The 27,981-nt window shown below is 52.6% G+C and overlaps 1 protein-coding gene and 1 long non-coding RNA gene across 7 annotated transcripts in view; one reads left to right on the top strand and one right to left on the bottom strand.

Annotated features, from left to right (window-relative positions):
- The window catches only part of LOC309634297, a 139,710-nt gene that overhangs the window by 81,171 nt on the left and 30,558 nt on the right, over nt 1-27,981 (top strand). The window lies entirely within an intron of this gene.
- SHB (SH2 domain containing adaptor protein B) overlaps nt 8,628-27,981 on the bottom strand; it is a 133,452-nt gene continuing 114,098 nt past the window's right edge. For 3 of the 6 annotated variants that reach the window (XM_082404039.1, XM_082404031.1, XM_082404033.1), the window contains one exon: nt 27,241-27,981. In XM_082404039.1, coding sequence (XP_082260165.1) covers nt 27,843-27,981 — 139 coding nt within the window. In that variant the 3' untranslated portion in view covers nt 27,241-27,842. Of the gene's footprint in view, nt 9,076-27,240 lie in introns of those variants that run through there. The other 3 variants (XM_082404032.1, XM_082404034.1, XM_082404037.1) reach the window with 3 other exon arrangements.

The raw sequence follows: 27,981 nt of genomic DNA on the forward strand, positions 1-27,981 counted from the left end.
TCTCCAGCTACATTCTGTGCTTCAGCCATGCGTAGTCTCTCAATGTTTTGCAAATCCTTGTTTCTTAGACCTTTTCCCCCCCTTTCACTACTGGCTCTCAGCAATCAAACATGTTAACCCTTCAAGGCCCTTTGCCTTCTCCCCTGAAAAGCATTCTCTGATTAACCTGGGCAAACTTGGTTGCTCTTGCCTTTGCCTTCCCATAGCACAAAGTTTGGGGCACCTCTAATATCTGCTTATGTTATAATCATTTGTGAAGGTGTCTGTCTCCCTTTCCTACTAGGGCAGAGCTGTCTGAGTTGGTTCTGACCCTCCAGCTCAGTGCTTGGCAAAAAGGGTGTTTGCCCAAATAAAATGCTGGTGGAGAGGGTCTGGGTTCTTAGGAACAGGGCCATGGGAATGTTGCTGTTGGATCTTTGCTTAAGCACCCTCTACTCCCCCTCCCCCTCCCACCAAAATGCTTTCTAGAAACTTGTCTAGTGCACTCAGGCTCTATGGGCCCTTATGTCCACAAAAACAGCTTTACGCAAGCTGTCATCGGAGCCTTGGCTACCGTGAGTGGCTCTGCCCAGATAAGGTCACCAGCAGTGTTTCCCTAGCACGGGGTCAGTGACCTTCCTTTCCCTTTTCAGCCACTCCCCTTCACACCCCCAGGCTCCAGCCACAGGCCAGCCACTGCTGGTTCACGTCCCTGCATTCTTTTACAATGTCCTCTGTGCCTCAAAGGCTCTGCCTGCTTCATGGCAAAGTCCTGTTCACCCTTCATTGCTCAGCTTACACAGAGGTTTCTTGCTGCTTTTCCTGACCTAACTACCTGACACAGAGCTGCCCCACAGTGCTATCCTTTATGACTCGTATGCACTTTACAGATTGAAAAGCTAGATTCTAGCAGACCTACTATGAAGTCAGAATTTCCGGGGGAGAGGCCAATTGGCCTCTCTAGCTCCAACACAAGCCTCAGGCAGTTCTTCTCAAACTCTTTGGGAAGCAACAGTTCTCAACTGATACCCTGACCCATAATAGTAACCTAAAGTTTGAAACCCAGGGACCTGCAGGGCTCAGGAATGTGTGCGTGAATAAGCCTGCAGCCCAGAGAGGAAACTGGGGTCTAGTCCTAAGGAGAAATGATCAGGGCTTGAAACAGACATATACCAAGTGCTGTGAGTGCGCAGAGAAGAGCGAAAATGCACTAGCTGCAATCAGGGAAGGCTACCTGGAAGAGGTGACCCATAAAGCATGACTAGGACTTAAAACAAGGTGGGCTCCAGAAGAAGCATGGGATGGGAAGAAGTGTGTAAGGAAGGAGACACCAGGTTTCTCATTCTCCCTGACCTCATTCCTGTTCCCCAACTTTGCCTTTGTCCCAGGCACACCTACGGGCAGAGCCTATGCCCCCTGGTAGCTCTCAGGGCTCAGAACAATTGCCAACCTCTGGGTGGGATCCTGGGACACTTTACTTGGTATCTAAGTGACACATACTTGTGAAATACAAACACATTTTTATCTAGCAAGGGCTGAGTCAATAAAACAACGTCAAACATTTGCACAATAGTCTTTGGGTCGTCCAAGCAGTTACTTGATAGTCATTCCCTCTGGTTTACACATCATTTGTGTGCTCAGGGGAGTCCTGTGACCTGCTTGAGCTCAGTATGTATCGAGAGGTGAGGCTGGGACTGCACCGCCTCCACCATTTTTGAGAACAGAAGCACTGTTGAGAACTGGTGCCTGGCACTTGGGGAACGATCTGTGGATGGTGAGCTGCAGGCAGCGGGGAGACTGGCCCTTTACACAGGACTCTCTAATCATAAGGCACCTGAGGAGCTTGTTACCAGCACAGGTCCCTGGTGTCCACCCAAGACCTACTGACTCAAAATCTCCCAGAAGGGCTTAGGAATTTGTAATTTACAAGAGGCCCACGTGAACTATATGATGAGGCAAAGGTGGGATGCACTGAACTAGACGTGGCATGTTGCAAGGTCAGCAGACCTGGGTTTGAATCCTAGAACCACCACTTCCTGGTTTTGTACCTGGGGCAAGGCTCTCCCCCTCTCAGAGCCTCAATATCCCCACTTCAGCATGAGGATCCTTCCTGAGCCCACCTTCTGCCTCCCTGAGGGAGGCTTCCCCGATGGCAGACCCAGCACGACGGAGGCTCATTCTCCTTCACATGGTGGACATGGAGGGGGCAATGGAGGCTCAGGGAATATGTCACCCGAAGCTCTAAATGTCACCCTTCTCTTTTGTTCTGGGAAGAAGGGACTCTGTAGTTCCCTCTCGATCCTGCTAACCTTTGGGCTGTGACTGTCCTCTGGGGTGTGAGGTACAGAGCAGGAACGCAGGGCCCCCACCACTAAACTGAACTAATGCTTTTCCCAGCAGCCACTTCACCTTCTAAGCCTCAGTTTCTCACCTGCTCTCATGGTGGGGGACCGGTGTGTGCACAATGTGTAGGGCACACACAGTAAGCCCGCTGTAAATGGGAACTTTTACCATTGTTAAATCATTTAACAAATACTTATTGAGCACCCGCTATGTGCTGGGAGCTCTCCTAGACCCCTGCTTATGTGGAGTCTACATTCTAGTGGGTGGAGACAGACAAATAATGAACATGATATGTGTTTAATATTTAAACAGTAAAGACACTGCATGGATTTGATGCTTAAACAATAAAGACAATAAATAGGTTCAATATTGAAATAAACAGATGTGACAATTATTTAAATAGTAAACACAACAGCTGCTTATTATTTAAATAATATAGTATGTTAGCATTAATTTAAATAAATAAAGATGGGGCAGCAGAAGATGCCGCGGTAGGGGGGAATGGAGAGAGCCACTCTGGACTTCAGTCTGGAGAGGAAACCGATCTTGAGCGCTGATCCTTCATGATGTTCAATAGAGCTGGGGCATTTTTAATTTGTAAAATGGACTCCTCTTTCACCTCCTAAAATGCCCCAGCCTTCCTGGAACCCCAGACCCTCTTTCCTTTGAAATCCTGTGGCTGTAATGACCCCTGCCTTTCCTATGAAAGCTCACCTTGTTCTCATCCTGGCTGACGTCTGAAGTTTGACGAAAGCTCAGGCATGCGAAGGGCGTTCATCCAACGCTGCGTGTAATCTTTGCAATAACCCGTGAGGTCACTTCTCGTGCCATTTTACAGTGGAGGAAATGGAAGCTTTTTGCACATTGCCCACGTCACACAGCTGGAAAGGATGGAGTTAGGATATGAGCCTGGGCTTCAGTTTCTGTCTCTGTAACAGGCCAAGTGACTTAACAGCTGCCTTTCCCTCCCCCTGAGACTGGTTGCAATGCTGAAGAGAACCACATGAGGGCGCCAGAACCACACTGGTGACATCCTGCCACCCAGTCAGATCATGGCCCCTTCAAAACTGTCCCCCAAAGCCAGAGATGATACTAGTCACTGGAGGCTGGGACGCTCCCACTCAGGAGGGAGCAAGAGAGAAGGAACTGGCTAATAAACTCTGTCCTAGAAGAATCCCCACCCCTACCCCAGTCTTCCCAGAGCTGCTGCACTGGCCAGGGTAAACCTCTGAGCTGGCCACCCTCAAGCACCTGTGGTATGTGGAGATGGACTTGCTGTGTGTCTTTGAGCAACCTCCTATCCCTCTCTGAACCTCAGTTTCTGGCCCACGCCGCTTGGTCTCTGTGCATAGATGAGGGAGGGCAGGTCGTCCACCACTTCCTGTCGACTAGTTGAGGAAGATGTTTCCTGTGCTCAGCTTCCTGCTCCAGGTCACCAGCTCGTTCCAGGCCCTGTTTCATGCTCAATGTTTGTTAAATTGAACCAAAATGGAAATAAAAAACTCCCCCACACATAAAAGTGACCACAAGAGACATTTTTCTCTTCTCTCTTCAGGAAATATTCCTGGTCACAGAGCACTGGCATTGGCCTGGTGGGCCCAGGAACATGCCAGGGCTTTGCCATCCCTTGAACAGGGAGCCGTGTGTGTGTGTGTGTGTGTGTGTGTGTGTGTGTGTGTGCGTGTGCCGTGGTGGGGGGCGTGCTCTGAGGGGCTTAGGAGTTGGAGGTGTGGATTCTGGGTCATTGGAATATGGAATCGAAGCCTGAGACTTGGGGGTAGTGGGGGAGGAAGAGGCCCACTGGGGCACAGCGGGCCACAACCTTGGGAGAGAGGGAGAGGCAGTGAGTTCCTCCAGGGCCAGGTGGGGGTCGGCCTCCACTCCAGAGCAGGCTTCCAGGCGAGCCGGGAGTCCCTATGCCTCCTCAGGTGCTGACCTGTGTGTGAGGAAGGGGCTTGGGCTGCAGACCCTCCTGCTCAGGCTGCATAAGGACATCATCATGATGATGGCATGAGGGCACACAATGGGAAACAGTGTGCCAGTCACGCCCTGCCTGCTGCTTTCCAGAAAACAGGCCAGCATCTCCTAGTCTTCAGGGAGACCAAAAATGACTTCCTGCCGCAAGGGGATGAACGCCCCTCTCCTTGCCCTGCTCTGTTCTTCTACCTCCACCGGATGAAGCCCTCGGAGGCCCAGAGACCTTGCCATCTCCTACCGTGCAGGCTGTGCCACACCAGGCCTATCTGACTCCCCCGACCATCCCCCCACCTGTTACCTCTGCCGGGAACAACAGGCTTCCAGGCTCCCTACTCATCCGCCAAGGCCCAACTGTTCCTGACCCGCTGCAAGCAAATTCAACTCCCCCTCATCTGGGCACCCACGGCCCCCCTCTATTACATCACGTGTAGTTGCCTGTTTGTTTTTCCGCCACACTGGAAACTTCCTGAGGGTAGAGGTTGGGTCCTATTCTCCTCTGTATCCACCAGGCCCAAGGACTGGTAGACACTCAACAAATGTTTGCTGAACAAATTAATTTGTTTCCATTTAACAAGCTCATTAGGGCTCTAGCTTCCTCTTAATTAGGAAGCAGGAAGGTTCCTTCTTCTTGCAAGATCCACCTTTGGGGGATGATGGCAGAACTTCAGCTTCTGCGAGTAGGCGGCAATCAAACTAGATCCTGGGGCACACGTTTGCATTTTAAGGAAATAAAACATGCGTGCTCAGTGAGGTACATTTAAACAAGACACTTGTATATTAAAAGCTTCACATTAAATATACATTATACAGCTTATCGCACAGAATTATTGTATCAGTAGATCTTTACAGGACACTTTTTCGCAGTAGGTGGCAGTCCCAAGGCTCCTGGCAGTGACACAACAGCCCTGAGGAGAGGGGAGGGGCTGGGGGTTGTCAGTGCCTAGAGGGTACCTGAGTGGGTCTCTGGGGGGTTCTGGAAGGTGCTCCTGCATCTACAGCCCTGGGCTGTGCTGGCTCCACCGGACAACTTGCCCCATTTGTCTTTGCTGGTAACCGATTCTGGAAGGTAGAGACAGACATGGCAGTTTGCTGGATGACCATCTGATCCAGCCAGGACCCTTCATGAGCATCGATGGGCCAACTCCAAATGCCAGCCTGCCCTGTCTGCCCATTTCTGCACGCACTGTCCCTGGGGTCTGTGAGAGCACATGGTAAGCCTGGCTGTCTGTCCCTGCTGGGCCCTTGGTCAAGTGACAGCAAGCACTTCCCTGAAGCCGGCCAGAGCTCGGTGTTCCAAATCTTAAAAAGGCAATCTCCGGGTCCTGTGACTGTAGGAGAAGCAGAGCGTCTGCCAAGGGCTCCACCTGTTGAGGCCAGGCCCTTGCTGGAAGTTACATCATGATTCCCCTCTGCTCACCCACTGGCCACTGAGGGGCACCAGCCTGGAGCTGCCCTGGGAGGGGAGGCACAGCTCAGCTGGGATTGGCTGAGCTTCCTGAAGAGGAGCCTTTTCACCATTTTCTTTAGAAGAGGTGCTCTGTGAGCCTCTCTCCTGACAGGCAGGTGGGCCATCTCTCCCCACAAAGCCTCCTTTCTTTCTGGGCTGTCATCTTGTTCTGGGGCGGGCGGGGCACTGCCCAAAGGGCCTTGACTCCTCAGTGCTCAAGGACATTACTGCTAAAGTGGTTGGGGCATTATGGTCAATAATGAAGCCAGCGATGGAGGGAAAGAAAGGGGAAAAAACCCCAACAGTCCTGTGGCTCTGAGCAACGCAGCCTGTTAGGGGCTAGAGGCTGTGTTCTGAGACAAAATGCTGAGGCGAGATATTGTGTGGCAGGGAGTTTTTTTTTTTTCCCTCAAAGAAATCCAGCTCATTTTTTCCCCCATTAATTGGCAGCAGATGAAAAAAAAAAAAAGCCAAAACAAAACCCAAACCAACGCCAGTAACCTGAATGTGAGTGTTTCTGAAAGGGAAAAGCTGTTTCAATTGTTAGATGTCCAAGAAAACATGAATACACGCCGACAGAGGAAACGGTCACAATTAGAGGAAGAAGAGGGAGAGGTTCATAAAATTAAGGAAAAAAATTCCTTTTAGCAGCTCCCATCCTGTAAGCTGGCTCCTCTGCCGGCCTCAGTCCCAAGGGGGAGCTGGCGGTTGGGCCTCCCGGGGAAACTTCAGGAAGACGAAGGCAGGGGAAGGAGGGAGGGCCCAGGAATCCCTTAAAAGAGCAAAGGCAAGACCAGAGGGTGAAGCAGCCTCGCTTTTCCTCAGACCACAGGCAGAGCCTCTTCTGAGGAGAGGTCTGCTCTGAAGACTGTCCACTGAGAAGGGTCGTGGGCTCCTGCACTGCCCCACCTGTGGCCTCAGGAAGGGCCCTGTGGGAATCTGCACTTGCTGGAGGACGAGGCACTAATGCAAAATCCACCCCACCCCCGGCTCCATGGGCTGCCTTCCTCGTCCCCAACCTCTAACTGGATCCTTGGGATCCAGTCTCCTTCGGCACCTCTGTTTGGATAAGTGCCAACTCCTCACTCATTGTCTCACTCACCAGAAAAATAAATAAATAAAGAGGAAAGCGTGAATCATTCCAGGTACTCCTGCCTTAAAGGATGTTTTGGAAAACGCAAAGCAGGTAAAAGGTCAGGATTGAGGCTTTGGACACTAGACCCAGGCCATAGGCAACGAGGCAACCATGAGGTGGACGGGCCTGTGGGATCCATGGGTGGGAGGGTCTCGGGCTGCCTGGACTGAGACAAGGACTCGGGAGGCTGACCCAAGAGTTGAACTGGGCAGGAAGCAGATGCCAAGGAAACAGCTTTGGCCACAACCCACTAAAATCCACAGCAGCCACCTAAAGGGGCACGGATTCTAGTCCTGCCCTGCCCTGGCTTGACAGGTGGCTGGGGCAAGTCCTCTCTCCTCGCGGGCAATCCTCTCTCCTCGCGCGTGGTTGTGGCCAAGCTGTTCCTTCCTGGCATCTGCTCCTGCCCAGTTCAACTCTTGGGTCAGCCCCTCCTGCTGGGGACGATGGTCTCCAAACTTCCATTGTGCTCAGACCACTGGCAGGCAGACTGAGGTGTGCTTGGCGAAGGCGCTGACACTTGTGCTCTCTGGATCCCTTGCACCTCCTTCAGTGGATGGAAGCCATGCCTTTCATGCTGCTGGGTGGGATTCTTCTATTTCTTCCATTGCATTTAACATGCATGGTGTGGTGGTAGGTGGGTGGGAGGGAAAGGAAGGGGAACTGAGTAACAGCAGTCTCACTGAGGGTCTGCTCTATGTGAGCAAGACCCCAGCTCCTGTCAAGGGCAGGGGCTAGATAGGGGTGGAGTGTGGGAGTGTGTGTGCGGGTGTTCTTATCTGTGTGGAGGCAGTGCGGATGACCAGGAGCTCTGGCTCCATGTCCCCTGAGAGGTCAGGATTTGCCTTCTCCCAGGAGCAGGGTGACAGCAAGGCCATGTAGAGCCAAAGCACTGGCTCTAGAGCGTCCTCTGCTTATGGGCTGTGTTAACTTGGACAAGCTACTTTCCCTCTCTGAGCCTCCTTTTCCCCACATGTTAAATGCCTCACAGGGTAGCAGTGACCCCAGTTAATGGGGAGAGCCCTTTATGCACCGCTGGGTGCTGTGCACCTGAGGGGTTAACACGGACCTGCCATCACTGCACTGCTGTAGGCAGAAGGGGGAGCATGGGCGCTGAGTCAACATGTGAGGCTACCATTGCTGGAGCCTGAATGCCCCTTCCTGCAGCTTGACTCTCAGGGGGCAAAGCAAACCCCTCTGCCCCAGCCCTGAGCTGGGGGCTCTGCCTCCTTCCCGCGTGCCCAGAGGGGACACACCTTGCTCTGGGGACGAAACCCGCAGGTAAGCACTGCCCCCACCCCAGAGACCCACTGCAGTATATTAAAAAAAGGGATAAGAATATATATTAAATGACTATTTTATTTACACACCCTATTCATAAATAATTGAATCCTTTTTTTGACTGCACAATGATTCCTTGGAGATCTCTTAATGATTACACTGAATGACTAAAAGTGGATTAGTGGGCTTACATCTGTGTGTGGCCATGTTCTCCCACGTATGTGCTCACACTCGCACACACACGCTGACACATACACACCAGAGGGGAGGCGGGATTCCCAGGGCCTTCAGGGCTCTCAAAGCACCAGCATTTGGCTCCCAGCACCAGTGGGGCCCCGGTGGGAAAACTGCACCCCGTACACAGGTGTGAATTCCTGACAGCTGGAGAACAAAGAGCCGCAACCCCGGGAGCTCCCGCCCCGCCCCTCGGAGCTGCTCTCCTTTGTTCATCCTGGAAGGCATCTCTTTGGATTTGCAAATATTTTAATTCACAGAAACTCGAAGAGGGGTTGGGGGTGGGGGCTGCGGTGGCGGGCTGGCCGTCCCTCAGTCTTTATCCAGGCCTTCTCCAGCCCCCGTGAGTGGCAACAGCATTCTAGAGACATGCAGTGGTGTGCTAGTACCATACACACGACACAAACTGGACACGGCTGGCAACAGCGGCCGGGCGGGTCGGCGGGGGCCACCGGCTCCTCCACGTCTGGGCCCCGTCACAGGGCAGGGAGGGGCTCACAGGGTCCGCACAGCCACGGGGTAGAGGAGGGACAAGTGCTCGGCCCCTTTGATGGGCAGCTTTCTGGTGGTGTAGTAGTGGATGACTTCTGGGACACTGTCGAACGGGGGGCTGTTCTGACCCAGGACGTATTTCTCTTTGGTTTTGGCCAGTTTCATGTGCATGAAGCCCTGGTTGCTCCTGTGAACAAAGCGCAGAGATTATTAGGATGTGCAGAATGACGAAGGCCCAAGATCAATCAGGAAAGCAATTCCCAGAGAGCTACTCACTTTTGCTCTGAACCGAGGTGTGTCATGAATTCACACTCATTATCCGAGAGAACTCTCCCTCTGGCCATATTCCTGCTAAGGTGTGAAGATTCCTTGCTGCCTGGGACAGAAGAGATCCCAGCCAAGAAGCAGCCTTGAGCTGCACCTCTCCCAGCCAGGAACAGAGTCCAGGATCGGCCGAAATGCAGCTGCACCTAAGAGCCCCCTCAATCCCAGCAGCAGACAGGGAATCAGCGGCAAACACGGCTGCAGGAGAGTCTTTCGACCTCGGGAGCTTTGAGGGACTTCCTCAGGAAAACAAAGAAACCGCCAAACTTGGCCCCTCTTCCTATTACTGATGCAGATGAGAATTTAAGCCCTGCCTAGCAGGCACAATGTTTAAGTCCCCAGTGCCCTGACAAGTAGGCAGGACAGGGGTCATCACCCCCAGTTTAAAGATTAGGAAACAGAGTGTGGCAGGATGACAGGCGAGCTGTTTTCCAAAAACTGATGCTCTCTCTTCAGTAGTATGGAACTGCCCAGCCAGGGACTACATTTCCCAGCCTCCCTTGTAGCCACTGTAGTCACGTGACTAGTTTAAGCCAATAGAATCTGGGGAGAATGTGTGCTCCCCGGCTTTGCCCCAACGCCGGCACTCTCCTGTCTGTGCTTCCTCTCTCTGCTCAGTAAACCCTGCCTGCCTCCTTCTCCAAGGCCCAGGCTGAGTGTTGTCTCTGCCAGGAAGTCTTCCAGGTTCCCACTGGCAGAGCTCCTTCCTTCTTCCAGCTGCACAGAGGATATAACGCCTCCATCAGCACTTGCCTTGCTGAACTGTGATTACTTATCCATCTTCTCGATTCCCCTGAGAGCTCCAGAGCACTGCGCAGCCTCTGTGCCCACCATGCTCGGCATCTGCTGAAATGGGTAGTGGATGGGTTCCTCGGAGATCAGAGCAGAGCCCTATGTCCGTGACCCTTGCAGCTTGCCAGCTGCACCAGCATGCTGGGTGGGGTGTTGTTTCCACCTGGCCCTAGCAGACCTCTCTCGCCTCCCACCCAGGACTCTGGCCACATGGGGTCACTAACCCCTCCGTCAACCTGCCTGTGCTCAGGCTGCCCTTTCCCTGCTCACTCAGCTCCAAGATTTAGCCACCACACTTGTGGATGCTTGGTTTCCAAAGCACAGTCCAAATTTACTGAGGGTGTGTCACTTAGTGAGAAAGCTGGGGCTCTGACCTCCTGAGCCTTCTCCAGAGCCCATCCTTGGGCACTGATAACTTGTGAGCAGCCCTAGAGGCCCGGCTCCTAGGAGACCAGGCCCACCACAGGCAAGGCCGAGACCTCCGTGTGGACACAGGTTTGCAGTTTGTAGCCCTTCTGAGCTTTGATTCTTCTTGCTTCAGCTGTTCCCACATTTCTTCCATCCAGGACCGGGCTCCCCACGCTTAACGGCGCCTGCTCTATTAATGCGTCAATTTGGACTCCAGGACCATTTTCAAATGGGCAGAGCAAATGTTTAATGAAGTGCAGGCACTGAGCAATACATCTGCTCATAATAACGTATTTAGAGATGTCACCCTTAGCTTAAAGGAAATCGTTCGGAGAGCAATTATGTTTCAAGAGAGAATAATTCCTGTAAAGAACTGAAATTTAAATCAAGATTTTTTAAGGCTGACAATGTTCTAATTACAGAGCCTGTGGCAAGTTCTGCTCCTCAGTGTAGGGTCATTTCATCGGAGAATTGCCTTGTCACATCTGAGAAGCAGGAGGCACACTTGCTTAAGCCGTTAGAAAGGAACTGGTGCGCGCCTTAAGTGAAAAAACGTGCAACTCCCTCTGTGTGAAGACTCCGCTATCTGCTACCCACATCCATGGAGAGATGGCAAATCTGTGCTGGCCTGGAAAGGACTGTAATTGCTTGAATGCAGGGCTGAAATTGTGTGGCTAAAAAAACCAGGGACAGTTAAAAAGCTTTGCACTCTTGAAGACCACGTGCTCAGCTTTGCCTGGAGAAGGGGTGTGTATGGGAGAGAGCAGAGCTGGAGCTGCAGGTGAGTGACATGGGCGGGTGTGTGTGGCCTTGGACATGTCATGCCCTCTGTGTGGGGTGATATTTTGGGCTTTATGTACCACAGTCTGCAGCTGGGGCTGCAAAGCGCAGGATGTGTTAGATCACAGCAACCAGTTGTGAGCTGGTCTGAACGCCAAAGCTCTGATGGCACTGCAGGTACAAAGTTGCAGGGGGAGCTGATTTAATTTCTAAGGAGGTTAAAGAAAATAACTTATACGGGTTAATGGGATATTTTCACACCCGTTGTTCTTAAAATATTCAGCGAGGGAAGTGGGCAGGGATGGTGGTAACAGAGGACAGAGCCAGAGACAGAAGCTGAAGCTCCTCTGTTCCCAGGCCGAGGGCTTGCGAGGTCACCAGATATTAGAAACTTCACACTAATGCCTCCACCTCAACGGACCCAGGCAGCCGCTGGTACCTTCCCGCAGTCCCTTCTGATTCTCCAGGCCTACTGTTTGTTCTTCTGACGCTCGTATTTCAGTACACACTAGTTTATAACCCTGAGCTGGGCTGTACTGAGGGGGCAGGCAGTTACAAAGTTCGGAGCCCAAGGCAGAGAACTCAGGCCCGTGACCCCTGAGTCCAGGGCCTGACCATTCCCAGCAGAGGGAGGGCTGACCCTCACCCTGCAGCCCCGGCCGGAACGGCCCTTCCCCCTGGGCTCACGCACTGCACCCTCTGGTTCTCTGGACCTGAGGCTCTCCTTGGGCCGTACTGGGCTCATTCCCTGCCCCCACTGGATCCATGGGGAGACTAACTGGATGGCCTCTGAGGGTGCTTCTGGGCCTAAGGTCCTGGATTCCATGTGTATGAGCATAATTTGCTGCCCATGCGGTGAGGGCTTCCTGCAGGAAGGGGTCTAGGCAGCCTCATGCCCCACACCCCTCCACTGCTGCCCACGGCCTCCAGTGCTGCTGTCACAGGGTACTGGCCCGGATGGCCCTCAGGCTGATGTGTCCTGGGCACTTCCTGTGAGCCAGGCCATGTGCTAAGCACTGAGACTCAGATGGGAGGTGGTTGACCCGGGGTCACACAGCAATCAGCAGTGGCCATGCTGCTTCCTTCCCTGGTGGGCCTTTCCCAGAGCCCACGCTCCTGACCTCAGCGCTGTCCAGCTCCAGGAGAGAGCCCTACTTAGCTCCCAACACTCCACGTGAGGCCGGGTGCGTGGTGGGCGAGAGGCATCAGAGCCTGAGCAAGTGACTCCTTGACTCTGAGCCTCAGTCCCCACCACACCCACCCTGCAGGGCTAATGACGGGTCAGAGCAGCATAGGGGCTGGCAGTGAAAGGCCATCCCAGGGATCGGGGACAGTGTGTCCTGACTGGCGGAGCCCCCAGCCATGGAGGGACGATCACACGGAGTTGGTGGGCCCTGCGAGGTAAGGAGGCTTTCTTTCTGAGATAATCTGTCAAACCCGGACTTATGCAAAGGTCAGGCAGAGCCTTGTCAGCACATACCTATGGGGTGTGCTGCAGTGATATATCCTGATCGGTCACAAGGTCCCCACGAGTGAGGTGCCGCCTAACAACAGTTGAAGATTTAAAAACAGCTGCCAGGGATGGCTTTAAAGACTCCCAATTCTACTTAGAAGACGACATCCAGCACAAGAAGAGAAAAGATTAAGTTTTCCAGGGAGAAGAGAGGGTGCATCAGATAACCAGCATGCCCAGGGACGCTGCGGTGCTCTGGACGCTGCTTTTGGAGCAAGCAGCAACCTGGGGACCATCTCGTTTCACCCTCTTGGGGTACCCTGGAGGAAAAAGGTCAGAAGAGAGCAGCACTCTGGCTCAAGGCACACAGCAAGGTAGGCTGAGGTTATGGCAAGAACCTGGGGCCCACGTGTCCAGGGCCAGGTGGGCCGGGTCCCAGGCCACCTCCCATCGTCGCTTCTGAGAAGGCATGGGTCCCCGGGGAGCTCAGACAGGCCGCCGCCTGCCAAGCTCCTGTGTCAGCCCCATCTCCTTTGATAGGACATCATGCGAGAGCTAAGTCACAATTAGGGGTGTCTCCAGTGGGTGACCTGACTAATGAGTCTTGTAAGGCTGGTAGAGGCTGGGGATGCTGTGGCTGTCAGGGCGTTCAAATGGCTCATTATCATCACAAAAACACCTCCTCATCACCAGGATTATCAAACGTGCCTGGCGCGCTGGGCCTAATAACAGACCCCACCTTGTCTCATAATCATGGGCTTTAATAAAACATCACTCAGCCTGCAGCTGCTGGCCCGAACGGGGTGCGAGGCCTCACCTCTTGCTTTTAGACCTAATTGCTTGATGCATATTTCATGAAGAATCTTGGGTAATAGTTATGTTAAATCGCTTCCTTTCATGATGAAGTGACTTAAAAATACTTGCATATAATATTTATGCAGGAGAGGGCAAGGAAATTGCCCTTTGGGACTAGCATGTAGGACCTGGTTACAGGAAACCACACACAGAGGTGATCTCTGGTTTACCTCTATTGAAAGGCGGTTGGGGAGCTGCTCTCTTCACTGAGATGCCCCAGAACGTGTACCTCAGCTCAAAACCATCCAGGGCTCCCCACCGCCACTGCAGAATGAATGCTCGAACCCCACTGTGCACCAGGCACTGAGCTGAGCCACTGCTACATGTTACCTCATTTAAGCCCACGGCAAGGTTGATAAGTTGCTTGGTGTGACTACCGTTGTTTACAGATGGGGAAACTGAGGCTGAAGGAGGTTTGTGTGCCTTGCCCCGTGGGACACGGTGGGACCAGGATTTCACTGTGTCTGTCTGACTTTGAAGCCTGTGGTAAGCATTCAGGGCCCTGACACCACCACTGCAGCCTCATCTTCCCCCGCTCAGCCACCCAGCCAGACGGATCCAGGTGTCCAGGTCCCTGCAGCTCTGTGAGCTCCTGAGGTCAGGAACTCTGTTCACTGGGACGTTTCTCAGCAGGTCAAGCCTTATTCCCCTTTGGGCCCTCAGCACATGCCTGGCACACAGCCGAACACGCCGTTCAGCTGTCCATCCATCCACCCAGCAGCTATCTAGTGAGCGTCTATCTTGAGCCAGGAAATGAGGCCCCGTGCATCCTCCTCTCTGGACTGTAAGCTCCAGAGGGCAGGCTGGTGGCGACTCCGCCAGGTCCCCGAGTGCGGTCCAGCCAGGGTAGAAGCTGCCTCTTTCAAGGCCAGACACGGTGGCTGCTTTGCCTGGTCAGCATTGGTCCCAGGAGGAGCCAGCTTAGTGAGGGGCAGAGCCATGGGGAGAACCTGGAGGGTCACCTCTGCAGGGGGTACAAAGGCACCTGCCTCTCAAATTGGAAAGAGAAGTCTCACTTGAGGGAAGCCACAAGCCACAGAGAAGAATGGGTCAAACCTTTTATTTTCCTTGGGATTCTACAAGAAATCATTCTCGGGGACAGAGCCAGCCAGTGCCCCTGCCCAGGCCTAGATAAACAAAACGAATGTGATGCAAGTTCCCTCCTGAAACCACGTCTTCCTGAGGGCCCAGGCCCTCCATGCTCTGGGGCCCAGCAGATCTCAAAGTGGCTGCATCTCTTCCTCTTCTTGTGGGTTATTTTAATTAAAAAGTTGAATCTTACATTGTGCAAAGATTCCTGAGGCCAGATCGGTTAAGAGGAGAGGAAGGATGAAATTGGGCATCTGAATGCCCTCAACAATTGGTTGCAGGATGATTCTCAGGGGAGGGAGGTGTCACCTGCTCTCCATGAGCATGACAACAGCTACCAGCATTCACCCTCAGAGCCCTCGGAGCACAGGTCTTGTGATCCACGTGGAGAGGGCATGAGACCAGTCCATCAGGTCCTTCTGACCCCACAAGTGCGCACCCAAGTCGGGGTGGAGATGGACACGGACGTTTGTATCGAATTAACTGGGCATAGGTGCGTTCTAGGCCCGGCTCTAATGCTGATCTGCTGTGACCTTGGGTGAGGGAGCATCCCAAGGGAGCCAGCCTGGAGGGTGACCATGGCAAGATACCTCCTGCCTCCATGGCCACCTAGGGGCCTACAAAACAGGTACTTCCTGCCATAACCCCGCCCCCTGCTCAGCAACGCTGCCTCTGCAAGCAGATGGCTCTGATTCAGGACGTCTGCTCTTTGACCTCCTGGGAGATGGGATATTTTGCTGGGTAAGTGTCTACAGAGAAACTCCTCATCACATCTGTGAAACAAGCCACTCCAGAAACACTCATGAGTGCCTGCAGAGAAGCATGTTCTGAGGAGAGCCCTGCCTGCTGTGGGAAAAACATACCCAGATCTCAAGTGATAGGGGCCTTCAGGGGAAAGGCACCTGGTTGACATCTCCTGAGGATGTCAGGCTGGCATCTGCACATGCTGTGAACTACCAGCACAGGGCCTGGGAGCCTGGCAGAACAAACGTGTACAATGTGATTGCCACCGCTGCCGCTGGTCTGTGACTGGACCAACCTGTGGCTTCACAAAGAAGCTGGGAGGGCTGGCATTATCTGCAAGACACCCACTGCACACACGAGAACACCAAGGGCCAGAGGGAGAAGCAACCTGCCTGAGTCACAGCGAGAGGACACTAGGGCTTTCTGAGCCAGGGGACCAGGACGTGAGTCCTTCTAGTTGTGTGTCGGGGTTCTCCAACTGTGCAATGCATGGGGTGAGGGGCACGGAGGCCCTTTCCAGCTGAGATATTCTAGGGGTTGAGGAAGCTGGGGGAAGGGGCTTATGAGGTCACATGCCACCCACTGCCTTCCGAAATAGCCTTCAGGGGGACAAGCCAAAGACACATGCACCAAGTTATGGGGAACAAACATCTAAATGTTAACACCGCTGAGCGAAACAACTTGATTTACAACCAAATAATTAGACTTTCAATAAGCGCATTGGCAGTGATAAGCCTCCCCAGGAAGCCCGGGCATTTCTCAAGCTCTAAGTTGGCGGATCAGGGAGAGGGACTTCAGTAAATCACGATGAAAAGCCATCTCCAGGCAGAAGGAGAGCCGGCAGATGCATCTCGCGGCAAACATGGAGAGGCATAAGGCTTGTTTTGTGCCACGCAAAGCAGCATAGGTCAAAATGAACTGATCTGGGGCAATTTTCTCAGGAGTAGACTAACAAAGTGTCAGGCAGGAGAATTTTAATGATCTAGACTGACAGCTGAGGGAGTGAGCCTCCCATCACTGGGGGTGTGTAAGTGGGAGGGTAATGATGCGTGGGGGCAGGCTGGATGACTTTTGCAGTCTCGCTGGTCGGTGTTCCTATCAGTCCTCAGGCTCCAGCAAGTGCACATGAAAACTGCAAGGGGAGAGGTGGAGGCAGGGGGAGGGGTGACATGAAATGTTTCAGAGCTTTAGGAAGGGGAAAGAGGACTCTTCCAGGAACACAAAGACCCTTTTGTGTTTGAAGCATGTGGGGTTGATGGTGGTGGCTGAACTGAAGTCAGATGCCTGGGTTCAAACTCTGATCCCACTGATGTCATTGGCTGGGCAGGTCCCCTCTCCCTGGGCCTCAGCATCCCCGTCTGGAAAAGGTAGAGGGGGTTCCTCCAGTGCTAAAGTTTTCAAGCTAATGAGAGATATCACAGTGGTGTGGAGGGTGTGCCAGCCTCGGCCAGGAGGACTAAGGCAGGGCAGGATGGCTATCCTCATGCAGGTACAGGGAATCCCTGGGCTTGAGGACAGCACAGTGGCAAAAGCAAGGCTTCTTAACATCTGTGCCAACGGGATGGACAGAACGCATTCAGGCCTGGGGTGGGGTAGAGGGGGGTTTCCTTCTACTAGGACAAGCCTCTCTCCACCCATACTCTTCTTGGAGCACTGGTTCTCAACTGGGGCGAGTTTACCTCCCTCCTGGAGGAATTTGACAATGTCTGGAGACAGGGGAGCTGCTGGCATCTACAGGTGGAGGTCAGGGATGCTGCATAGGACAACCCCACAACATAGAATAATCCAGCCCCAAATTTCAACAGTGGCAACTCACTAGTCACCCATGCCTCACATCCTTCCTCTGTGAAATGGGAGTAACAAAGAGTCCACCCTCACAGTAGTTGTGAGGGAGAAGTGAGAATGCCTGTGTGAAGGAAGCATGAACACCTGATAAAGGTTAGTCATCCAGCTCCTTATTAAAGGGCTTAAGACACAACACAGAATTTGCCAAAGGGCTGCAAAGGGCTCCAGGCTGTTTCCAAGGGCCAACTCCCACTTCACCACCAACCAGCAGGTGCAGGGGGAACACATGGTACCTGAAGGAAGGTCCAGAACAGGGACTGGGCAAAGGCAGCCATAAGGGTAAGCACCAGCTGCCGTGGAGAGGACTTTGAGGGGCACAGGGGCTTTTATAGGCAAAAGGGGAGCTGGAAACCTGGGGTTGAGCCAGGTGAGGCTGGAGAGTGAGATGAGGGGAGCACTCCGGGATGAGGAAGGCAAGACGAGGGCAAAGGGACCACCGCCTGCAGACCCAGGGGGACCCAGACCTGGGTCTGAGTCCCCTTCTGCCACTCTGAGCTGTGCCTCTCTCCAAGCCTCAGTTTCCTCATCTGTGGGATGGAGTTTTCACTGCCCACCCGTAAGAACCATCTTGAGGTCCGAGCTGGATGGTGCATGAGCAAGTTTGGCAGGTGCTAAGGCTAGGGGTTCTGACATGGCTTTGTTCCCACCTGCACTGCAGGAGCCTGAGTAGAAGTTGCTGCCCATCTGGTTTGCCTTGCTGGCTCCGTGCTGCCCGGGCTGAGCACTGAGCGTGTCTCCCTGTCTGCCTGGTCTGCCATTCATGGCCACGTTGGCAGCAGGACCACATCCTCCAGCTGGGCAGCCTGCCTGGCTGGGTTGGGAGGCCTGGGTTCTGGCCCTAGCTCTGTCACTGGGTGACTATGGGCATGGTGTTTACGACCCTGAGATCAACTTTCCCAAACATGGAGTGGTATTTCACAACACTCTCAAAAGCACATTGTTACACAGCAGGGTCCACATGAAAACAGAATGGGAATGATGAGGAAAGAGGCTTCTCTGCTTAAAAAATACTGGTCTATGGCAGTATTGTGTGTATTGCTCTGTATTCAACATTTCTGAGAGACAAGACACCAAGCAGAGGCGTTTGAGACCATGTGTTTCCCTGCTCTTATTTTACAGATGGCATTAAGGCCCAGAAAGGGGTGGAGGTTTGCTCCCATTCTCCAGTGAATCCAGAATGTGCCCCTTCCCCCCTACCCCGCCCCCGTGCCATTAGCTGTAGGGGATTCTTGGGCACTGCCCATAGCCTCTGTATGCTCAGAGTAGGAAGCGATGCCTGTGACAAGGTGGAAGGTGGAGGTGGGCGTGCAGGGAGGGGGAAGAAGGCAGCAATCCCCCCACACCCCAGTTCTCATCCTTGTCCTTAAAGCACAGTGCTTACCCTCACTATCCTGCAGACCCAGCTCCTTTCCTGGCTGGGGCGTCCCTTGCTAACTGACCAACTGATTCATTAGCACGGCAAAGAAGGGGACTCGCCCACAAAGCACCTGATCCAACTCACAGTTTTACTCAAACAAGTAAAGAAGGAAAAATCCAGGAGGGCCTTTAAAAACTGAAAGCTAAAAAAGACCTACCTGCTCAGTGGTCCTGCCTCTAACCTGAGGGTCCGTTCTTCCTCCCTGGAATTTCAAAGGCACACAGTTGACTCTAAGCCACCCAGACACCCTGGCCAAGAGCCTTTTGCACATCATGTGAATGATGGTGATGGTGGTTTTCAGTGGAAAACCTCCCAACAGTCCTTGGGGCTCTGGGCTTCAGTTTCTTCATCTGTGAAATGGGGAGGACTTTATGATATTCCTTAAAGTCACTGAAAGCAAGTGAAAAGAGCTCTGAACTGAATGTCAGGGACCTGGTCCCAGCCCTGGCTCCTGTCTTCTTGGGCCTCAGTTTCCCCATCTGTACAACAAAGGGAGAGAACTAGGTGACCACCGAGGTCCCACAAACTGCTAAACCTTTGAAACTTAGCACGTAGGAGATGCTTACACCACGCAATGAAGAAGGAATGACTATTCAGATATTAAACAAAAGGACTGACCTTCATTACAGACATCCCAGAGTTTCAGGGTTGGAAGAGGAGTGCAGGTTTCTCAAATATAGAGTTTCTTCAAATGTGCCCCAGAATGCCTACATCAAAGTCCCTGGGGATTTGCTAAGCTTGTGACTCCCTGGGCCTCTCTGGAACCTGAATCAGCTTTTAATATGCTCTTCAAGAGATTCCGATGCACATTCAAGTTTGAAAACCACCATTCTAATTCTATCTGATGATGCAAAGTCCACATTCACATCTCATGTTCAGCTTTTGTGGCTTACCCCCAGTGTTGGGGAGCTTACTCCCTACAGGTACAACCTTTTCCAACCTTTGATGGCTCTGACCATGAGAAAGTCCTTCTACATTCTGAGCTGAAATGTGACTTAGTACATTCCAGCAGGCCACAGCTGCTCTGCCTGCCCTGGGAAGGCCCCCTGGAGAGCGGAATACAGAAGCAGGCACAGACCTGAGGCTGCTCCTCTCCAGCTGTCCTCTCTCATCCTGGTGCCCCCTGTTGCTCACAATCTCTCATACACATGCTGGCCTGCAACCGGACAGTGTCCCCAATGGGTATGTCCCACTTGGCCATTAGCCCTGCTGTCTGGACACGACTCCATCACCATGTGGACACCCTGAGCCATCCCTGAACTCCTTTCTGGTGTCTTCTGACCTCCAGAGTCCACCTCTGTCTTCCTCCTCCTCCCCATCCCAAGGGACAGGATCTCATTGGCATGCGAGCGTCAGTGGGTACAGACAACATGCACCTCTTGACCAAACCAAAGGGGGCACCAGTCCAAGAACATTAAGAAGCAAAAGCCCCACTGGCTGTGGCCACACTTGGAAGGTCTGCAAATGTAATTCTGAAAGGTCACTGCCAGCCCTTAGTAATCTGGGCTCTGGAGGGCGAATCCTCTCATGTTGGGCATTCATTCTGGCAGCTTCTTGACAACCTCTGTCCACAGGGTGGAGAGTTTTCTCAAAATTAAATCTCCGGCTCTTTGCTCCCTAATGAAATTGATTTCTGCCTTGATACACAACAAAGCTTTCATTTTATTATTTGGCTAGGGTTTGACCACATTAATTACAGTTTTTTTCGGCATGGCTGCAAGTAATTGAGTTCCCAAAAGTTACTTACTATTGGAACTGATTGCTTTTTAAAAGCACAACTTTCACAAAAGTAAAACAGTCAACCCTCGTTTCATCACAGAAGATTTTTAGGGGGTAAGACTGGAACAATTGAGGACAGGAAAAAGTATTTTTCCAGCCTGAAAATCTGAACTCAAAACGGGATTATGCTCCCATTTGGAGACTGTGAATCTGAAAGGTGGGTGTGTCCAGCACACACCACCTCATGCATTTGCCGCCGCAGTGGTTTCATCATTACTTGTGTCAGAACTCATATAGTGCCCCAAGTTTTTAATCATTGTTATTGGCACAATTCTACCTGCCTCAGAGGATACGCTGCAGAAGCCTCTTCAATTTCTAACACCAGGTCCCAGGGACTGCAAAGCGCCTGCCCGGCACCGTGTAAATGCGTTTTTCCCTGGGAGGCTGTGTTCAGCGAGGGTGGGGTACACACCTTTAGTGTCAGGTGGAAATGAGGGGCACGTGGCTACTCTTTGGCAAGTTGGGGGGTGGGAAGGAATTGTGGAAAAGATAAAGGACCAGAGATGCAGAAGCTGTGGGGAGACAGAGAGAGAACTGACTAGGACTTCAGAGTTTACAAGGCACATCTCTGTCCACAACATTATTAGTCACCTGGGCCATGGGGAGCTTACGTGGAGGGGACAATTGAAAAGTTGGCACCACAGGGAGTTAGCACCACAGGGAGAGGGGACACTGCAGAGACCTCTCCTCTAATACCAAACCTAATCATCCTTCTACCTTTCTGTTACTTCCCAATACATTATTATCGTCCTAGGCCCTGCCCACATGCCACCTCCTCCAGGAAGCCTTCTGAGATGCCCCCAGTCAGATTCACTTTCTTCCTCCCTTACTTATTCTCTGTTACACCTCCCTCCATCACAGCAGTCACCTATTCTTGTCCCCGTGCCTAGACTACAAGCTTAGAGTCTGATGTGCCTCTGTCTCCCCATCTAGTCAAAGGCCTGGTGCCTGGTAGGAACGCAGCAGTGACACCTACACTGCTGAACTGTTGCCCCTGCCCTGAAAGTCTGTGCTGAGAATGTGACAAGCTGGTCCTCAAGCCACCCAGGGCCGCGAGCAGCATGTGGATTTTCAAAAGGAAAATAGAAAAAAAAAAAAAGTTCTAATTAAAGCATTTCTAATAAGCCAGCTTTGCCAAAACCAATTGTTTCTGATATTCCCCCTAGGTGAAGCAATCCTTAAAAAAAAAAAAGGTATTAAAAGTGGCAGAAAGCACCCTCAGCTGGAAGGAGGATGGCGGCTGCTCACTGGGGGAGGGCTGCCCGGAAAAGGGCAGGGTTTTTTTTGAATTTTATTTTATTTATTTTTTTATACAGCGGGTTCTTATTAGTTATCTATTTTATACATATCAGTGTATATATGTCAATCCCAATCTCCCAATTCATCCTACCACCACCGCCCCCCCCGCCACTTTCCCCCCTTGGTGTCCATACGTTTGTTCTCTACATCTGTGTCTCTATTTCTGCCCTGCAAACCGGTTCATCTGTACCATTTTTCTAGGTTCCACATATATGCATTAATATACGATATTTGTTTTTCTCTTTCTGACTTACTTCACTCTGTATGATAGTCTCTAGATCCATCCACGTCTCTACAAATGACCCAATTTCGTTCAGAAAAGGGCAGGTTCGAGGCACAAAATGGAAGTGTGTGCACGTGTGAGTGTGACACACCCACACTCATACACAGCAAAACATCATTTTTATAGCTTTAGCATTTGAACTGTGGGAGCAAAGACGAGAGCTATAAAATCTGACATCCGATTTTATAAATCTGCCGCAAATACCACAAACGTTTATGGAGAAAATGGGAAAGAAAATATAGTGTTATGGGCTCAGAAGGGTAATAAACCTGGGATGGGAGTCGAGACATCTGGGCTCCGCCAGCAACTCGCTGTGGGACCTTGGGAAGGTCCTTTTCCCTTCCTGTGCCTGTTTCTCTCATCCGAAAGCCAGGGTCTTGACCTGGATGATTCAAGACCCTTCTGGCTGCAAGGGCCTGAAGGTATGGGGAACAGGAAACCTTGGGATTTTACTGAATGAAGCTGGTTGCTTCAAGCCCCGCCAAATGCCTCTAGGTGGGGGCTGATCGCATTTCCTCCCGGGGCCCTTTGAGTTATTTACCTAGCTGTTAGCAAAGTAAGACCCCCCCAGTACTCCCCCGGGGAAAGCACAAGGCTCTGTAAATAACACCACCTGCATTCATACAGACACTCAGGGTTTATTAAGAGCTTTCCCTTCCGCTGTGTCCCTGAGCCTCAGGGCTGAGGCTCAAGAGACATGAAATAACTCGCTGGGTGACCCTCATGGCTGGTGGAAGCAGTGGGATTCAGGCCCTGGTCCTCTGGTCCCTGACTGCATCTTTCTCCATGTTGCTGTATCTGCTGATGGCAGATACAAGGTCTGTATCTGTCACTATGGCCTGTCCTTGCAGCACCCCACATGCCCTCCCAGTCAAGCCATTCCCAGATGGCTTTTACAAAAATATTATTAAATAAGTCCTATTACCAAGATGTTAGAAATGTGATTGGAAAGAAATATTTTTCTCATTTGAAGAGACCACCCAGTGCCTCAGAAGGGAAGCTGTCCCAGGGCACGAGAGGCTTCCTGGCAACAGTTGGAACGCCTCCCATGGCAGGCAAGCCTTACGGCGAGATTTATGGGGGCTGATACGAGATAATTAAAAACCAGCTGGAAATGTAATCAGGGTGGCTCTGACTCTGGAGGGGACCAGGGAGCTCTCAGGGGAGCAAAGGGCAATGCCGTGTGCTTGGCTGGAAGGGGAGATGCAGCAAGTCAGGAAGGGAAAACCTAGCCCATCAGCAGGCATGCTGGGCACTGCCAGGCTGGTGGGTGCTCTGGACAATGGGTTGGCAGTGTGAGTGCGGGCACCCCTTGCCTCTGGTTTTGGGCAGCTGAGTTAGGACGAGTTTCCTGGGTTTTTCAAAACCATTCCAGGTCCATGTTGCAGCTGGTGGTGCCACCACTCACCCGGCTGTTCAGAAATCTGGATGAGGCCCCTGACTTCTCGCTCTTTCTCACCCTCTTCAATTCTACCAGGACACGGCCTCCGTTCTACTCCCACTGCCCTAGTCCTTCAATGAACTGCTGCAGCCTCCTCAGCAGCCAGCCCTTCACCCCCATCTGCCTTCCAGACACCTCCACGGTCAGACGGGGTTTCTGAAAACCTCTATCTCTGAAGTTCACTGTTTTCATTTAGTCTCCTGCACGGGGCGTTTGAGGAGCTCCTAATTGCACCATTTCCTTTAAACCTTTTAGAAGAAGAAAACACGTTGCACACTAATTGAGCAGAAAGTTCATTTTCCCTCCATCAGTCCTGAAAGGATGTGAAATCCTCTGTGTAGTGAGAGCAAAGACGCAGACGGCCCCTCTCCCCTGCCTGCCCTTTGTCTCAGGCCGATGCAAATGCTGCCAGAAAACAGGGCCTGGATGGGAAGCCGGGAGGCAAACAAGCTTCTTCCTCTCTCTGGTCTCAGTTTCTCCACCTGTACAGGGCATTGGGCCAGGTGATGTAAAAGGTCTCTTTCTGTTCCCTAAATCCCAAGATTTCTGCTCAAGTGTACTTAATGTATGAGAGCTACTGTCCTGGACCAGGTTCTGGTTCTTGTAATCGACTCATAAAGTCTGAAGATGTGGAGGGAGAGAGAGAGGGTCAGCAGGACAGTGAGGGGGACAGAAAGGAATGCCTGTTGAAGTGGTCATCATCTTCAGGTACTGATCAAGAACTGGGAGATCAGAGAGGTTAAGTGACTTACCCAAGGTCACACAGCCAGAACAAGGGCAGCCTGGATTTGACTCTAGCCCTGTGATTTGAGTCTCAGTCATAACAATGCAGGATTTTCTCAAGTTGCAGCCTGCATAAATTCTAAAATCCCACCACCATAAAGGGGAGTAGATGCGGGCATGGACAGATCCAGACAATTCTCAAGGCTCTGGACCACACCAAGCTCTTTCCTCAATAACCCATGGCTCTCCAAAGTCTGTAACAAAGACAGTGGGCTACCACTCACTTAATGCCTGCTAGGCACATGGCAACCACTTCACGTATATCATCTCTTCAGGAATACCTCTGTAAAACCCATTTTATAGATGAGGAAATTGAGGCTCAGAGATGTAAAACCCATTTTATAGATGAGGAAATTGAGGCTCAGAGATGTTAAGTCCCTTTGTCCAAGACCATCCTGCTAGTAAGTGGTAGAGCTGGGGTTCAAGAGCCCAATCCAGACTGATCCAGAGCCCATGTCTTCTGCTGCACAGAGCTGCCTCTATCCTGGGGAGATGGGGAGGAGTTAGTGATGGGATATATTGAAAACTGTGGATTGGAAAGTAGGCAGCTTCTCTCCTCCTGGGCTGCTGTTTCCTCAGAAGGGGCAGCTCCTTACCCTGCCCATCCCCAACTGCCTCAACCCTCCTCACTTCCCAAGGCCCACGTCAAAACCCCTCCTCACTCCACCCCTTCCTGCCATCACTGTCTGCCTGGAGTCAGTCAGCTACCCCTGTGCCGGTCTGCCTGACCCCCACTTCTCTTTCTTCTGTACTCCCCCTCCTCCAGCCCTCACACCCACCTGGCAGCTCAGAGAGGTGCAGTCACAGGAGTAGACAGCCAGGAAACCAGGGCCCTGGTCAGCAGAGCTGGGCAGTGCCCCGGGCGGCACACACCTGCCTTTCTTGAAGCTTTGCCCTCAGGGGCAGGCTGGGGAGGAGAGCAAGTGGTGGTGATGGAGTCCTACATCCTGCAGCAGGAGGTCATGCTGGGCAGAGAACCCAACAATGGCCGGGGAGGCTCTACTGTGGTCTGGGGGCTTGGCCATGGGAGCAGCCCCCATGGAGCTAAGAGGCTGGAGCCTCAGATGTCGACCCGACAAGGGGTGCTCAGACGGCAGAGGGAAATGAAGTCCGTGCTCCCTGCCGATGATCGAAGGGCGAGCAGGCTTTCCTCATCCCCCGCCCCTCCCCGCCCCACAAACCTTTATTATTTCTTGCTCCTGGCTGTCAGCAGCAACAAACTAAGATTAATCACTGGCCCGCCTGCCTAGACCCAGACATGCCTACTGTTTGAAAACTCTCTCCTCTACTATATAAATCAACGAGGGGAGAGAAGAAAGAAAAACAACTCTAACAGAAATGTGCCCCCAGCGCCCCTGGAACGCAGCCCATCAGCTCCTCTGGCCCCGCTACACTCACCACCCTCCCAGGAAGCATCTGTTGGGTGAAGACTGGTTGCCCAGCGGTCAGCACAAACCCCCAGCTCCAAGCAGGAACCTGACGGGCCTCGTTTAGCAATCAGAGCAGGAGGCATTTTCTTGTCCCGCCCCCTCCTTCCCACCTGGAGAAGGAGGTGGGGCCTTCCCACCATCCTTAGGACTGAGCAGAAAGACACCTTGTCCTGACCGTAGAGTCTTGGACCTGGAAGCAAATTTACGAATCAAATGCCAGACCCTCTTTCTATGGAATGGGGGAAGACACTCGCCCGTGTCATCCAGAAGCAGATATAGGCCAGACGCACCCCGAGGGCGCTTGACCTGGTGCAGTCCTGTCCACCTTGCTGCCTCCACGGCAATTTCTAAAGGCTCCGGGAAAGCTAGGAGGAGCGGAGACTGGCATATACCTGCCGAGCTGCGTTAATTATTACAACAACTTCACGAGAGTGGCCTACATGGCTTTCTAGGTGATGATCAGGGAGGTAAAGTCATTGGCCGAGAACCACACAGCAGGTAAGAGATGGAGCTAGGATTCGAACCCAGGTATCTCTGGCTGCAGAGCCCATGCTTTTCCCTCTACATCTTTAAAAGGGCCGCCCTGGATCTCCCCTTGGGACGCGTACCCACGTGCTGCCCACCTCTTGGACTGTTCTAGCTCGAGTGGCATGTCTGTGGACACGTCGGGGAGACGGAGGCAGAGTAGTGTTCCATTTGACACCCTGGTTCATGAATGGTTCTAGAATACAGCTCTGGGGACATGACTGCGACGCTGCTCAAAACCTTCAGGAACGCTCCCTGCCCTACAGGTTAGAGTCCCCAGTTCCTCAGCCTGATGACTAGGGCCACCCCTCTCCTTGGCTCCCATCAATGTTATCTGTTGTTCTTACACAAGCTCTGCACTTCCTGCCTCTGTGCCATTCCCTCTGCCTGGCTGCCCTCTCTACCCTGTCCACAGGTCTAAGATCTGCCCAGCCTTCAAATACCCCCTCTTCTGGTTCCTTCCCTCTTTCACAGCCCTGAGCACTTTCTGCCTTGGGGAGCCTTAAACACGTTCTAGGAGTATCTGAGTTACCCGTGTAAATACCACTTCTTCCCCGCTTGGGCTATGAATTCCTGGAGACTGGAGCCCACTAAATAACAAGACACTGAAGGGGCAGAGTTTATGGGCTGAGGAAGGCTCCTGAGTGATCAGGGCTGAGTGGTACCCTGATGGAAAAAGGTCAGACCCCAGAAATGTCTCCTGAGGTCAGAATCTGGGCTATGCATTTGCAAGGATGCTGTGCAGTTTGCCTTTGGGGATTTGAAAGCTGAAGGCCCCTTCGTGAGGGCTCCCTGGGGCCATGTCCCCCACTGGAGTTGGGGCTCTCAGTGCTTAAAGAGAACAGGGCTGGGCCCTTCTCAAAGGAGCAGGGGCATCCCTGCTGAGGCCTCAGGAGGGCCACTCTGTCTGCCTCCATCCCGGGGGGGCACCCAGAGCAGGCAGAGCCTGCCTGGTGTACGAGGAGGCCCTGGCGTTCTCCCTGCCTCCCCGGCCCTCAGCGGCAAACCCTCTGGTCTTTGGAGTCCTGTTTCCCGCATCTTGTCCAGATTCCTTTGCAAAAACTCATGAAACTAGAACTTGCAAAGAGTCATTCGTAGTCCAAAGTGCCTAAAGAACACTTTTAATGAGATTTTTCATCCCTTTCCCCCACTGTTTGCCTTTCCAAACAGTAAACTGTGTTAGAGGGTGATGTTTTCTTCCCAACTTCTAAAAGCTCAACCTTTCGCTTCCCCGAGGCTAGAGTGAGTGTAGCAGGGGTCAATGGTTGGTGCTGGGGCCAACGTGTGTGCTGATGGCTGAGAGGGCGCCAAGGGTCTGATGCCCTGTCAGGTCAGGCTGGAGAGGGGAAGAGGGAGAGTTCTGCAGAAGGAGGGGATGAGGGCAGTGTTCAAAAGCCATGAGGCAGGACCTCTGCAAGACTGCTTCACGGGTGGGGGCGTCTGCCATGGAGGGGACTTGGATGCGAGGAGGTGAGGAAGGCAGGCGCCGTCTTGGATTGCCACGGGTGCAGGGGGTTTCTGGTGAAGGGGCAGGTGGGTGGCAGCTTAGGCTGGTCCAGGGATCTGTCTGGTCCCCACAGTGGGAAGCAGTCGCCATCTCTCTTGTCAGTGTGGTCAACTGCCAGCTGGGGAGCTGGTCAGTCACAAATCCCCTCTGGGTCTCAGTCTCCCCAGCCATGAAGCAAAGGGACTGGACCAGGCAGGCCTTTACGGTCGCTTCAGGTTCGACACCGATGACCTTCTGGCTGGTGAAAGGAGTGATTGGGAGGGGGTGGGGAGACACTGGGCTGGGTGGGAGTCCTCTGCCTCCACTCCAGTCTCGGCTGGTCGGTCAGCTTCCTCTACC

This window comes from Balaenoptera borealis, assembly GCF_965194805.1.
Source record: "Balaenoptera borealis genome assembly, chromosome: 8".
Taxonomy (NCBI): domain Eukaryota; kingdom Metazoa; phylum Chordata; class Mammalia; order Artiodactyla; family Balaenopteridae; genus Balaenoptera; species Balaenoptera borealis.